This window comes from Watersipora subatra, chromosome 3 (genome assembly GCF_963576615.1).
Source record: "Watersipora subatra chromosome 3, tzWatSuba1.1, whole genome shotgun sequence".
NCBI classification, from domain to species: Eukaryota; Metazoa; Bryozoa; class Gymnolaemata; order Cheilostomatida; family Watersiporidae; genus Watersipora; species Watersipora subatra.
The window spans coordinates 60,806,707-60,821,643 of record NC_088710.1 but is presented as its reverse complement, the minus strand read 5'-3'; the positions used below and the strand labels follow the sequence as shown (position 1 = coordinate 60,821,643).

The following is a 14,937-nucleotide window of genomic DNA, read 5'->3' as shown; positions in this document are numbered from 1 at the left end:
TATACTGTCACAGCCCTAGTATGTATAATAGAGATAATCCAATACGTCATTTTTTCTCTCAAGTGTGTCAGAAAAGAAAGCGATATTTTTAAGGCCAACTACGAGACGGACGTGCTGCAAATTGAATTTGAGATCTTGCGCCGACTTCACACATTACGTTATATCGAATGTTTCATGTTGTACGAAGCAAAATATTTACATAAATTCTTTACATTATGTAGAATTTATGTTATAGGAGCCTCTACGTTATTTACAAAGTTGCTTTAGAACAAGAGAAGACAACTTTCGACAATGGGCATGTTTAGTCATGTGAACTCATGTGTATAAGATCTATACATAGAAAACCAGCAGATATACACGTACATGAAGCTTACAAGAGGGGCAATCACTGCTACAAACTGAATACCGATCATACGAAATGCTTACCTAGTCTTTTCTCTAAGTTCATCATTGAGCAGCGAGAGCTGCTGACCGCTGTCTCCAGAATTTTTAACCAGCTCATCAATGTGCTGCTGTAGCCGGTCCTTCTCAGTCAACAGATTCGTCTTTGCACCCTCACTCGTCTCCAGACTACGCTGGGCTTCTGCATCAGTAAAACAGGAAGTATGGATCATGATTAATAAACATGATACGTCTCAAGAGTGTTACTGCTAAGTAAAGCCTACAGGTTATAGCTGCCTTAGCTGGTTAATTCAACACATATTTATTCCTCATACGAGGGTGTTGCGGCTAACCCTCCACCAAGATAGAGGTTGTCCCTCAAATATAAATCTAAAAACACTTAAATAAGAAGACAACTCTGCAAATATGCAAGCGAATAAAAGATGATCCCCATCAGGTTGAGGCTGTGGTTGTTAAGCTGGTACTTGATTCTTTCAAATGAAACATTATAAATTAGACTAATCTTTTCCAGGACTTTATGCCCAACACGGGAGTGGGTTTAACACTAGTCTCTGGTATTAGACCGGCATTATGCAGTATTTGAATAAACAGGCTGGCTGACAACAGTCACTAGACCTCACGCCAGTAATCCCTCAATTGTCTTAGCTAATGAAACTAGTACTTCTCGGATAAAGTGAAAAACAGTTGAAGTTGCCTTCCCCTTTTTGAATACGCTAAATCTTGAAACTTGAATACGCCAGTTTTATATTCAAAACTTGGTTCTTAATGTTGCTTTTCTTCAGAAAGCAACATTACCTGGGTTGCTTGGGCACCTTTGAAATGGTAAGGACAACGCTGCAGCGGGATCAGTTGGGCAAACTGATTTGTGTGAATGTTTTTTCCGTGTGTCCTTTGAGAAACAACAAGCTAATTCAGCAATGTTTCTGTTCAAAAATCTAGTGCTTAATGTAAGAGGCTCTTAGGCTAATAGCTTTCTTTTCTATTTGATTTGCATGGTTACTGAATTCATGTCGATCCTGACGACGCCTCTTCACATCACACACTTAAAAAATGAGGCTATTGCAGATCTAGGGTCCGCTGACAGAAAGGTGTAGCACATAGCAGTAACTACCGTTACACATTTGCACCAAGATTGAAGAATACATGAATAAATGCAAGTGGCTGTACCAGACAGGAGGAGTTTGGTGTCACCAAGTTCTGTGCTAACATTGGCTTTTTCTGCAGCAAGTTTCTCCAGCTCGGCGAGAAGATCTGACTGTTTAGCTAATAGTTTCTCTGAAGATGCATGACTTTCTTTCAGATCCTTTTCCTTGAAAGAGTGACAATCAAGTTGAGAGCATTGGCAGCAGTTTTGCACCAGAGTATGAGTATTGGCAGCAGTCGGCAGTGGAACTGATTACTTATGGAAGCGGTTATCAGTATTTATCGGAAATACCAATGGTTTATGGTTAATACAGTCAAACCCACAGTACAAATTAGTCATTGTTTTCACAAGATATTCTGCGTAGGTGAGACTGAGACACATTAACACAATCCTTGTCTAACTGAGCAAATTTTTAAAGATTTGCGTACAGGGATTAATGCTTCAATTGAACAAATATATCAATGCATTACAAGTTAGTGTGACACACAGAATAGAGGAAAATCCTAGTACAAGTCAGTGACAAAGATGGCTACGAGTCCAGTATGAAAATTCAACAACCTACCAGCTGAGTCTGAGCTTGTTTAGTGGTCTCCAGGTCTCCTGTGAGTCGCTGTACAGTTTCCTCTTGTTGACTAGATTTTTCTGTTAAATTCTGTAAGGAATTGTCTTTCTCCGATAATAATCTCTCCAACTCAGAATTCTAGATAAACAAATTAAAGCTCTCAATCAGCTATGTACAGAAATCAATCGAGCCCGTCTAGAGAAGGGATTTTAACGTATTAAAATACATACTTTATTAGTAGCGGTATCACTGCCCATTCGCTGACTAGCCAACTGGTCCTCGAGTGCTGACAAGCTTCCTTTGAGAGCCGTGACCTCACTGGCTAGTCTCTCCCCTTCGTGCTGAGAATCGCTTAACTGAGAACTTGCTTTTTCCAGCTCTGACTGTAGAAATAAAAGACAGCGATGGACAACTACCTGCTTGATAGTCATATTTGAGCTGGTGAGCTATCAGTAATTAGTGAACAATCACACCAAGCCTTCAGTGATGCAAGAATGACAGCCATAGAACAGCCATATATTGAGTTACAACTACAGTCAAACCTTGACTTAAAATTACTTGACGATGCAAATATTTCGCCATACGGTGTAAAATTTGAGCAAATATTTGTTTTCATATGCGAGAGAATTTTCAACATACGAAATCTGAAAATCAGAGTATATATCCAATTTTTTTCATATAGTTTGGCTATGCGGTGTTAGAATCATATTTTAGAATGCTTCACGCCTTTTTATTTAGTTTTAAAATCATGGTGGTAGTGAGGAAAAAAAGAACTCAAAAACTTTTCTTAGCACTAGGAGAAGAAATTAGAAAAATTATGAGCAAATATCTTTGAACAATTTCTCTTGACAAATCCCCAAGCGATATGCTTCATGCAAATTATTTTTTGTCAGCCCAAAGCAACAATGTTGTCAGCTTTAATAGAGTGATAATGTTATATTTTATAAAAAATTACTTTTAGATGTAGTTTGTATGTAACTCGGTAAATACGTATGCAGTTCTCTTTCATATAGTTTGATTCTAAGGCCTTCAAATGGTATTAAACTGTACTCCATATGTTCTGATAATTTTAGTTTAAAATCGTGGTCCCAAAAAACTAGTGCAGGTGGTACAAGAAGGTTATGCTTTTTATAGAAAAGCAAGAAATTATTAAAAAACATGCTCAAACATCTGAAAAAAATTTCCTAAAATTTTTTCCAACAGCATCTCAATGCGATCACAAAGAGAAAGAGTTACAATGGAAAGAGATCCTACATGAACAGAAGTGAAAAGACTAAACATGATGATTACAGATAAAATATCAAATTTAAAACAAACATAAATAGATGCATCATATATCATAGATATAACATGTTGATTCAAGGTTCACAGTCTATGTTAGACTAGCTCTATATCTCTATAACACAAGCACATGGCGAAACATATCTCTATAACTATCTCTACCTACACACCATCGAGCTTCTGTATACCCAAGGCCACCATTTCTCATAATAATGTTTTTACATAGTTAAGTAGTGCACTTTTTAATGCTATATGTAATTACCTGAAATACTCATGCAATGTAGAACAAATTAAACAAAATAGCATGTAAGAGTGTATGAATATTTGTTCCAAATATAAGAACACATTAGCTTGGCATGTAATCTTACGACATATTACATCTAAAAATACTGTGTTTTTAAAAGCATGGCTTGCTTAAAATACTTAGATTAAAGCGAATGTGTGATTATGAAGTCTATAATTGCACTTCGGCAAACAAACCGACAAAATAGAAACACGCTATGATGCAACCTAAACACAATATCAATAGCTAATATTAATAATGAGAGAGACAGCTGCGCAACATATTAACCATGTTTTGTTGATTTTAATATTGAAACATGCTGGCAGTCGGGGGTCACCTCATACTTTTTGATAAAATCTGCTAAAACATTTTGTAAGTTCTTCTTTAAACAATCTGATCCCAAAGTCAGCGCTGACTATGAAAGTCATTTGCTGAATATGAAAGTCATTGTCACTGTGAGGCCTTCAAATGCACTTTCAACTGCTTAACAAAAAGCTGTAATGAAAAGGCAAAAGAAGACAACTCTACCTGCAAAGTTGAAATACGCTCAGACAGAATGCGCTTACAGTCCCCTTCCTCCTGCAGCTCCTTCTTCAGCTGATCAACTGTGTCAGCTAGTCCTGAACTCTCACCCTGCACATACAAGCAGCCGTGTGTAAATAACCAACTTCATGTTACTGAAGTTATATATGCATTACACTACAATTCTTAGGCTGTTCTTGAGATGAGTATTTCATCAGACTCATTTATAGTAAGCAGAGAAAGCTATCCAAAGTCGCTCCTAAATAATCATGTGTAATGCCACAAAAGACTGATATTTGATGGATCAGCATTCTCTAGATATGATACTGAATATCTAAATACTTCAAATGAAAAATACACCTGAACAAGAACTCATATCTACGTACTTCCATAGACATCTGAACAAGAGGTCATATCTACATACTTCCATAGACATCTGAACAAGAGGTCATATCTACATACTTCCATAGACATCTGAACAAAAGGTCATCTCTACATACTTCCATAGACACATGAACAATAGGTCATAAGATCTACATACTTCCATAGACACTTAAGTGGTATGAAATCATCTTAACATCAAACAGGAAAGGTAGCCAAGCAACCAAACACCGCATTAGGCTATATCATGATGCAGTGTATGAAATGCTCTGAATACATAACCAAACATACTTGAACAAACAGTATCAACTCCGATACACACTAGTTGTCTCATACCTCATTTTCGCCGCGACTAATAGCTTCCTCTTCCATTTGAAACTGGAGGTCCTCAAGTTTCCTGTGACAGAACAAGTTACTATTATCAGGAGGCAACAACTCCTGCACTACACATTGGTTCTACTCGGTCATTTCTGAACACCTTCTCAGAAGTCATTACAAGAAATGTACTCACAACACAGATTCACGTCCGCTGAGAAACTGCGCCTCAGAATAGATTGGCCAATTTAAAAAGCTACATGGTGACAGCATATTATAAGAAGCTGAATTAGAATTAATCAGACCAAATCTCTCCCACAACCACAAGACGCATGCAAACGGGGCTAATGTGAAAAATAAGAGAAGGCATTATGACAGCTGTTGGTGAGTGGAGAATGCTGTTTGTTAGGCGTAACATACCTTTCCTGTAGACTGTTTTAATGACAAGAGAAAAGTGTTATACAAAGATTGCTGGGGAATATACACAATACCTCATGAAATTAACTAACACTACAGAATTTATCTACATAGCGCATATACAACACAACGTTGTATTAATTTGATGTGTTCCCACACTAACACATCTACGAAGAACACAGATAAAAAGGAAACAATTTAGTGGTATTAGTTATCTTTGGTTCAAGAAAAAGGCAAAGGTTTGTTAGATTGATATATTGAGGCTAAAGTTATATTTGACGTGTCACCAACGCACCTGGGGAATGGAGGCAAACTAGGATTGATATAGTGAGCATATCAACAGAGAATAAATATTCTTACGTTTTTTGTTCCTTGAGTGATGATTCCAACTCTTTATTTTCAGCTTGCAGTTGCTCTATTTTTAGTTCCAACTCATTGACCCTAAAGTCAGCGTCGATGGCGACTGCCTGAAACTCGGATTTGACTTTGCTCAGTTCTTCCTCTAGCTGTGGCACCAAAGCAATGAGCTATTAATAACAGTTCGCCGGTGACGCTACACAGTAAAATATCAGCCAATTTTTACTACCCTAGTCTAACCATCACCTTGTCGTAATGCGGACACCAGCTAAACCAAATGATGGTACTGCAGGTCAAACACATACGTGTGAAGGAAGCACAGGGTATTTGTATGAAACCAAGCTCTAAGGAAAAACCTACCAGAAATGCTAAACATCACAATAGCTACAAAACCAAACAAATAAATGAAATGTTAACAAAACATGAAAAATAATAAATGACCAACAAATGGCCACAACTGCTATTGCTTTCACATGCTCACTCAGTAGGAAACCACCCAATCACCCGTTCAAACTTCCCTACATACGCTCTATGATCACTCTATGATTACTGATTACTGTAAGCGCATGCAATTAGTCAACTCAATCGATCACTAGCAACAAAGATACCTCAAACGCCCTGTTGCTCTCCTGAAATACAATGATATGAATATAATAATACAAATACAATGATAGCAAGGGATATGAGCAGGGAATGATATGTCAATAATAAAACTTTAGGTAGAGATGAACAACATACAACAGATGTAACTAAGTGGTTTTAAAAAGCTGCAAAAACACTGAAACTCGAACACTGCACCGACCTCTTCCTTTTGAACGGATGCTTTGAACACTTCTGACCTCTCGAGCTCTCTCTCCCGAATTAACTGTTCTATGTGTTCCTCCTTTTCCTTTAACGCTTTCTAGGTGTAGAAAATAAAATAGTGAGAGCTGTCTCCAGCTATCTTTTACAGTTGTGTAGATGGCAGTAGATACACTGTCTCTAGCCACCATTACTAGATATAAATTATAATAATAGATGTATATACACTGTTTCTAACTAACATTAACAGATATATATATGATTGTAGATCATAGAATCATCTATGATCTAGATTGTTGTAAGATCTAGATCTTACAAGAAAACTCCTCAATGTGTTTATTTTGAGGAGTTTTCTTGTAATTAACAGACAGCTTTGTCTCATTACAACAGAATCATCACTGGCACATTTTATAATAACACAGGCTGAGTAATCAGCATCTACATTCATACACGGTGAGCTGAAAGTTTGAGAAGTTGTCCCCACTAGCGCCTCGCTTACCTGCAAGCCAGCAGAACTGGCAGCAGCAGCAGTACTCACTGACTTGTAAGCATTCCTGGCCTGAGCAACACGATTGCCGGCAGTCTAAAATATTCCGCAAATAAATTAACAAGTTCAGTCTACAGTTGCTCTCTATTTTTGGAATTTCTCAACTCTGCTCAACTCACTTAAATAGTATGTTTAAAACTGCAACCTTCAGCCAGTTTTTCTCACAGTTATGCTAACAAAACAAACCCACCTTTTATTCGTATGAGTAGCCACCTACCAACGCTGAAAAATGTCTGAGGTTACACATTGGATAGGATGCTAAAAAAAATCCCAGTGAGATTGCTTTCAAAAGTCACATGCAAGATGTTAGATTAATTAAAATCATCACAGATTCTAAACCTTGAAATTAACTGCCATTAGAGAGCAATTTTATCACATATATCAGCTGCGTGGGGATAGTGTTAGAAAGCCTAGAGCTAGTTTAGTATTATCGATAATGAGCTCGCATGATACCATACGGCTTAGACAAGGTACAACACCGACATATAAAAAGCTATTAAAAGCTAAGCAAAGGCAAACAACTAGCGGGCATCTAGGAGCATGCAGTCATAGTGGAGACAACTCTGTCAGACCACCACTAAAGGATTAGTTGTTGAGAGAGTCCCGTGTGCCACACACTGGATGAAGTCGCGAAATCATGATGAAATGGAATCGTTATAATTCAGATAGCAGAAGTGGGCTCTCTGTTCATATCTATTATCACACGGTCCATATGCTTAGGTGTTCAAATATCATTTAGGTAGAACTTTATCTGTGTGGAGGAGTACCCTCAATTTTACCAGCTTTTGCATACACCATGGAGCAATAAGGGACAAGTGGTAACTACTGGGAAAAGTAGCAATTACTTATTCTTCATCAATATCCAAACAGTGCATCTAGAGTTGTCTCTGGATCTCTAGTACCAGCAGAAGTAGTTGGAGACAATTCCCAATAAAGAAGTAGGTCCGATATTTTTACCGATTACATCTGCGCAGTGAATATGCAAAAAAGCTGGCACAAAAGATAAGCATTCTACCACTAGCGAGCAGCGTCGGCATCGTAGATAGAGAGAGAGATGGGAAGATAAAAAGATAAGGGGTAGGGAAGAAAAGTCAGAGAGGAATGGAAGACAACGGCGTGACTGCATGCTAAAATACCTGCTGATTGGCTGCCTTGGGAGTTTGGAGGGAGGTCACACCCAGCCTTACCCGACTACGCGATGCTGTACTAATGGCAGAGCCAATTGAATTAAGTGAATCTTGACTGGTACATAAATCACGTGTCTTGGAGTTGAGCATGGAAGACATACTGGGAGTGGAGCAGAGGCGATGAGGTTGCCTCTGATGTGACAATGAAGGAGTTGTTCTACCACCCGTTGTAGGAGACATCGGCTGAACAGACTCCTTGGTGACCTTGTGCACAGGGGCGAACAACCCATACAGAGGCTGGCATTCAAAATACCTGCCAAGCATAACATCTCATGTGTCTGTCTACCTCTTGGCAAAAAGCCAGAGTGCAAGATGTCTTTACTGATGCATCTTGTTGTTGTTCATCACCCCCCTTGTTTGGTAAACATAATGGGGGTGATGAAATAACCAACTTAACAAACAAGCAACTTCTGAAAGGATCCATTAGAACACATACCTAACTAATCACTGATGGATGATGAAACTAAACACTGCCTGAGAACCATTCCTTACCTTTTACCACCCACAGAGCCATCATTTTTTCCTATCGCCTCTCCAAGCTCCACCCCAGCCCACTCTCCAGCAGCAAAGTCTGTCGTTCCGAGGAAGCGCAAGATGCCCACTTTTGAGCCATTGACCACCACTCGTTCTCCTACCTTGATATGCTTAGCTCCTACTGTAGCCTATAGGAAGAGATCGATGCATGCACGCATATACCGACTACATTCTAAGTGGAAACCAACAACAGCGCTGTGTAAAACAAATCTCTCACAACACCAGCGGTACTTACACTAGAACAAGCTATTTCCTACTTGAGGTTTTAAAATAAAACATACTGAATGGCAACAACATTGGAAATTACCAGAGCAGCGCTACTCAGTGATGTGTTTGACGCCGATATGGAGCCATTCCTCTTAGGCAAGGCCTGACTACTGCTCATTCCTTTTTGTCCTGAGATTTTGGAAACCTTTGGTGTTCCTGAAATAGCGGCGGCTGGACCCGGAGCGGCATCCGCACTGAATTAGAATAAAGAGTTAAAGACATTCCTCAAACTAAAGCAAGCAGACTATGATCGAACATCACAAACATTGTACAATGTGAAAATGTCACCTGTTAACTTTGTGGCGAGACAACTTGGCAGGCTTGGCGAAGACACCTCTTTTTGGTTCGCATTGAAAATACCGAACGCCCTGTACTGTCCCATCATTCTTACCCTCAAGGTCATCGAGGATTATACCAGCCCAGTCGCCACCAGCAAACTTGGTCTCACCCAGATAGGCAATGACTCCTGGCTTGGTGCCGGCCACATACACCCGGTCACCGATGATGTAGTCATCCACTTTTTTGCTTCCATCAGGGCCTGAAATGATGCCATTCATTAACTATACATGGCAGCTGTCTTCATGGAAAGCGATTGCTAGGCTACAATAGTTGGTTTGTAAGGTGTAAATGTAAACAGTCAACTTGCCAAGCCAACTAAAACTATCCAACTAAACAAGTCACCATGAGCAACAATACGTCAATGTAACTACATAAAGGCTAAATAAATTGAGAGCAGACGTACTTTGAGTTCTACTGCTAGCCACTGATGAAGTCTTTGCTGAGGGCTTGGCTAACCCAGAAGGCCTTCCGATTCTTGACGGAGGTTTTATTCCTGTCGGCTTAGTTTCTTTCGCCGCCATAAGTCATGCTCTGAAGTAACTGGGCAAAAAATCATAGGAGCGGCGATGAGGGAAGACGAGTCTACACTAGCTAACGAATAAGCTAAGAATAGTAAAACTATCACCTAGTTATATACAGCTCAAATAGTTGTGCAGGCTCTACCATGATCCACCCTGACATCGTTAGCATCTTAGAAATGTGTAAGCCAATTGATCTCGTGTGGCTTTCACATAGATCATGAATGACCCTTGTATCTGCAAATTTTTTTGGAGATCACAATTCATAATGTCAATACAGCCAAAATGAGCATTATCTCGATTTAATTAAATGCATTGTACAAAAGTTTTCTGTTTTTGTCAGTAGCACTGCATTTAATATGTTTAAAAAGTAGAAATAATGTGAATTCATTGCAAATTAATTATTATGAAGGCGGAATAACAGTTAGGACTGCTCGACCAGTAGAACCTACTGTAGTGACCAATAGTTTTGGCCTGCTATGCAGCAACTCCCATCAGTGCATCTGCCTAATTGAATGTGATGGTATATGCAGTTTAGACGTTTAAGTCTTTTGGCAACTTGCAAATTGCAAGTCTTTTAGTTGGATAGCTATGGTGCAATTACGTGGTTATATGACTTTACCAATTTGAATACTACAATAGAAAATACTGACTGTTGTTATTTTATTTGAGCTTAAATAGCATTACCCTAGGACACTTATGTATTCGCGGCATCTAACTTTCGCGTTTTCGCGGTGTCATCCTCTCGCGAAAGTTTCATGTGTGAAACTAAACTATCATAATAAACGAGCGAAAAAGCGAAACTAAATAGCTTTGTTCATTGATACTGTAGAATGGAATTTTATAACGACATTTATTTTAGCGTTTTCAACGACCATCATAGCATCGTTAAAATATAAACCAACAAAATAATCTGACTGTCAAAATTTATTACGTTATTATTTTGCAAAAAATTATGATTATTTTCCCATTAAGAATGATTTATAATGATAAGAATTTGATGTCAATGCACACAGCATTAGTAGCGTTATCGTTTGCTAGGGACATCAATCAATGCAGTGAGCACCGTGTGTTGAAATAAAATAAGACACACTGACACTCGCAGTACTACACAAGCAGCATGGCTCTGGAAAGGTTTGGATTCACCACTGACACCTCTTCAATAACTTGTAATTTTTTGAGATTTGTTTTGTTTTAAGTGATGTGACTGACGATACGTTTTTAAATTAAAATAGGCAAAACATGACCACAGTTAAAACGCTCAGAAAAAAGACATCTTTTTCTTCTGAGCGTTTTAACAAAGATCAATTTTGCGGATTTTATTTTAAGTTCATTCGGAGGCTTTTACGCTTTCGATGGGACATGGCCAAGCGGGTGTTTGATAAAACTTAATCTTCTGCAAACCTTTATAAAAGTCGTTAACAAAAATATTTTGCCTCTGATGATGATAATAATGATGCCTAAGAACTACTAGAAGTTGATATTTGTCTCTATGGCTTGGAATGAAGTGATATTCTACAGCGATAAAAACCGTGTCCATGGCCGTTGGGCAAATAACTTTTTGAATAAATGATGTTGAGGTCGAGTTATCTGAAGGAATTTATCATTGCGTTGGAACTGACCAAACAAATCCGTTTAAGTTGACCTTGTGTTTGAGATGAAATGTTACATTTTATCTGAGGGCGAGTTATCCGAGTTGGACTGCAGTACTTACCGTAAAAAATTCCCAAAATGTTGGGCGGCTCAGCCGGCCAGCTGCCCCAGTGAAAACGGGCCTGTTGATAGTCCAAGAAACAAATGGCAGCAAGCGATCAAATTGCATTATCGACCTTGCCCACACCATTCTACCTGCGGTTTACAATTACAAACTAGTCGCAAATTGAAACTTTTTTTATCGGTGAACTGAACCTGAGGAATCTAATTATGTTTGTTCCACTGCATTTATTTTCACATCACTATATTTTCGCACTCATCAGAGCTGCGAAATTAAGTTGCTTCGAAATTTTACTCTGTGAGCTACTCACGAAACTAAATACTAGCGAAATATAAGTGTCCTAGGGTACTATTCAGACTTAAATTGCACCCTGTTATCTTTACACATTCTATCAGCCCTAGCATGGAGAATATATCAAGTACGAAGGCAAACAATTAACAAAAATAATCCAACAAAGCAACGGGTTATCCTAAAAGGTTTTAAAGTTTTTTGGTGTATTTTGTAATAACCTAAAACGTTTCTCGGATTTCTATCTCAACCAACAAATTCAAACCACTGATTCAAAAGCTTTATGCACTTTATCTGACGATGATAAAGTTTAAAATTTAAAAATGGTATAGCACTTGATGCTCAGTTATAACATTTTAAAAACAGTTCAACAACTCCAAACTGTGAACTTAGTGTAAAAAGTAACTGAAGTAATGTCGGCTAAAAGAATTTGGCTAAAAATAATAATCATTTATGGTTAATCATTTACTTACAAAAATTTACCAATTCTTAATCAATGGATGTAATTTTATACTTTGTCTTAGAAAGTAGCTGTTATTGATAAGCACCATTTAATTGTTGTCAAACTAAAACAGCCTCGGATTAGAAAAGAATCTTACAAAACAGAAGTTTTTATTAGTGGTTTCTGCTAATCAATTATACATTTTTTACCTTTTTGATGAAGAGTTTTACTCTGTTAGCTAATCAGTATGAAACCAATTCAAGACAATTGCGTAAGTCTATAGCAAGTAAAAGTTGGCATAAACATTGAATTGACTTGAAACTTACCAAAATTTTTATTATTTTTTAGTTAGATAATATAAAGTATGTCATAAATATTCCAAATAATTTTTTTAGCCATATTGATTTAATTTGGTAATTTACCAGCTTGCCACATAGACTTTCATAGCTAAGAGAGATTCTTTCCAGAACAAACAGGTCCTAAAATACTCAACTATTTTACCTGCAAAAGGGCCAAGTGGCAGGTGCAGATTATTTAGGATCACATGATGAGAAAGCTAAAATGCCCTTGTTTCTTTCTTTTCAAATGTTAAGCTTTCCTAGTGAACACTATAGTTTTTTAGTTTAAACTCATGTATGGCTGTAGGTAGATAATTGTGTTTCACTATTGGGTAAAATATTTGACTGCAAATATTGGCAGGCTCCTCAGAACACCAACGGGTAATGATGAAAAAAAGATACTACAAATCAATTGATTCTAACAAAACAACTCGTGACAAACAATTCAAATGATCAACTAAACAAAATTTAGCTGGCTCATCAAAACGAACAACATATGAATAATGTCTATTTAATTTAATGTGATCGTGCACTAGCAAAAATATTTTTACATAGTATCTACTAATAAAAACTTACCTTTCACACACCAATAATAAAATAACATGCAACAAAGACAGTTCCACAGTCGCTATAAACAGGCTGGCAAGGTTGCGCGGTATCGTCGCTGTTAATGTTATGCTTCTATTTACATTCGAGTAAAAATATGTAGAGATTGCATACGATCTTCTAATAATATTTTTACTAAAACTGAATATACAGAGCATTGCACACAACAGGAAAAGGTAATCACAACACTGAATAATAACAGGCCTGACCTTTCAAATAGGAGCTAGAGAAACTTTACACAACCATTACAGTTGTCCCTCTTTCAATGGAGCGACTGAGTTGCGTTGACTTGGCGTTAGGCTTGTGCCTCATTCTTTGTGTGTTACTAATTAACATCAAGTAGAAGTATCCGTTCACAAAGGCTAGGGCAGTGAGTACCGCAAAGATCAAGGACGTATCTCCGAAACGTTCAAGATAAATTGGTGAAGGGCGGTAGTCGTATAAGAACTTTTTTTGTTACTTTCGATTATATAGAGCATAGGCACAACAACTACGGCAGCGATTGCAGTTGTTACGTTTGTTACACTTTGCTTTTAGGCTTTGCTCGCCGAGACTCAAGTACATGTATTATTATTTCGCCTACACAAGCTCCAAATACACCGTTAATGAGAATAATTATATAATTTTACTAATTTGTAGCTTAGATAAAAATAATAACTAATGCTAGCTCTTCTGTTTGATTTGGGCGTTCGCTGTGTTTTTGTTTCTGCATGTTTTTGAAAATCGACGTGTCTTAGAAAGCAGTTGCCATTTATTGTTTTCTATTTTCCATTACGTGAATATCAAGCAATCAAACTGTGCACAACAGATAAAAACTTCTTAAATTTATAATATGAATCAAAGTTGTCATGCTGATAAGAATCGTATACATGTAATTACTAGTTTACTGTAAACACTAGATCTCTTAAAGGCAAAACTGAAGAATTAACTACAGAAACATACGACTTTGACATAGTTTGTCTGACAGAAACCCACATTGACTCGAGCATCTATAGCCATCAAATATTTGACTATAACAATAAAAATATATACAGGAAAGACAGAAATTTACATGGAGGAGGCGTTTTGATTGCCATTAGTGATTCATTCATTAGCAAGAAAGTCACAACAGACGCGGACAAAACCAAAGATGAAATCTTACTTGTTCGAATACATGAGTCAATTTTAGTTGGGTGCTTCTATCGTCCACCAACACACAAAGATATGACTATGTTAAATAACATAATAGAAGACCTCTCACAAAGATTTCCTAATGACCACATTATATTAACTGGCGATATGAACCTTTCTGGTATTGATTGGCTAAATATCACTATAAAGCCACAGTTACAAGACCGTGTTATGAGCAGAGAATTCACAGACTTACTAGCTCAGCACAATCTTCACCAGCTCATCACTCAACCCACACACATACATGGTAATACGCTTGACCTGATCTGTACAAACCAACCTGAGATGATCCAGTCACATGAAGTCATATATCCTGGTCTTAGTGATCACTTTATAATAAAGGCCGAGATCAAAACTGCATTACCAGTAAAACAATTTCCAACAAAAGTCATCAAGCTTTATAGTAAAGTGGATCTTGACAGGTTTGAGTTAGTTATGAATGATACCAAACATAGACTAAAAGAGATGGATGATGTCAACAAAATGTGGACATTTTTCTCAAGAACCCTTAAACATGCTATC

At 37.6% G+C, this 14,937-nt stretch overlaps 1 protein-coding gene across 1 annotated transcript in view; it reads right to left on the bottom strand.

Moving 5' to 3' along the window:
* Positions 1 to 9,860, bottom strand: part of LOC137389806 (CAP-Gly domain-containing linker protein 1-like) — a 30,597-nt gene extending 20,737 nt beyond the window's left edge. The window contains exons 1-14 of the mRNA XM_068075916.1: positions 9,743 to 9,860; positions 9,289 to 9,538; positions 9,041 to 9,194; positions 8,692 to 8,861; positions 8,149 to 8,452; positions 6,965 to 7,048; positions 6,467 to 6,565; positions 5,668 to 5,813; positions 4,912 to 4,990; positions 4,201 to 4,305; positions 2,339 to 2,491; positions 2,109 to 2,246; positions 1,570 to 1,711; positions 427 to 583 (exon numbers count right to left, since the gene is read on the bottom strand). Coding sequence (XP_067932017.1) covers positions 427 to 583; positions 1,570 to 1,711; positions 2,109 to 2,246; positions 2,339 to 2,491; positions 4,201 to 4,305; positions 4,912 to 4,990; positions 5,668 to 5,813; positions 6,467 to 6,565; positions 6,965 to 7,048; positions 8,149 to 8,452; positions 8,692 to 8,861; positions 9,041 to 9,194; positions 9,289 to 9,538; positions 9,743 to 9,860 — 2,099 coding nt within the window. The remainder of the gene's footprint in view (positions 1 to 426; positions 584 to 1,569; positions 1,712 to 2,108; positions 2,247 to 2,338; positions 2,492 to 4,200; positions 4,306 to 4,911; positions 4,991 to 5,667; positions 5,814 to 6,466; positions 6,566 to 6,964; positions 7,049 to 8,148; positions 8,453 to 8,691; positions 8,862 to 9,040; positions 9,195 to 9,288; positions 9,539 to 9,742) is intronic.
* Positions 9,861 to 14,937: the final 5,077 nt, after the last annotated feature.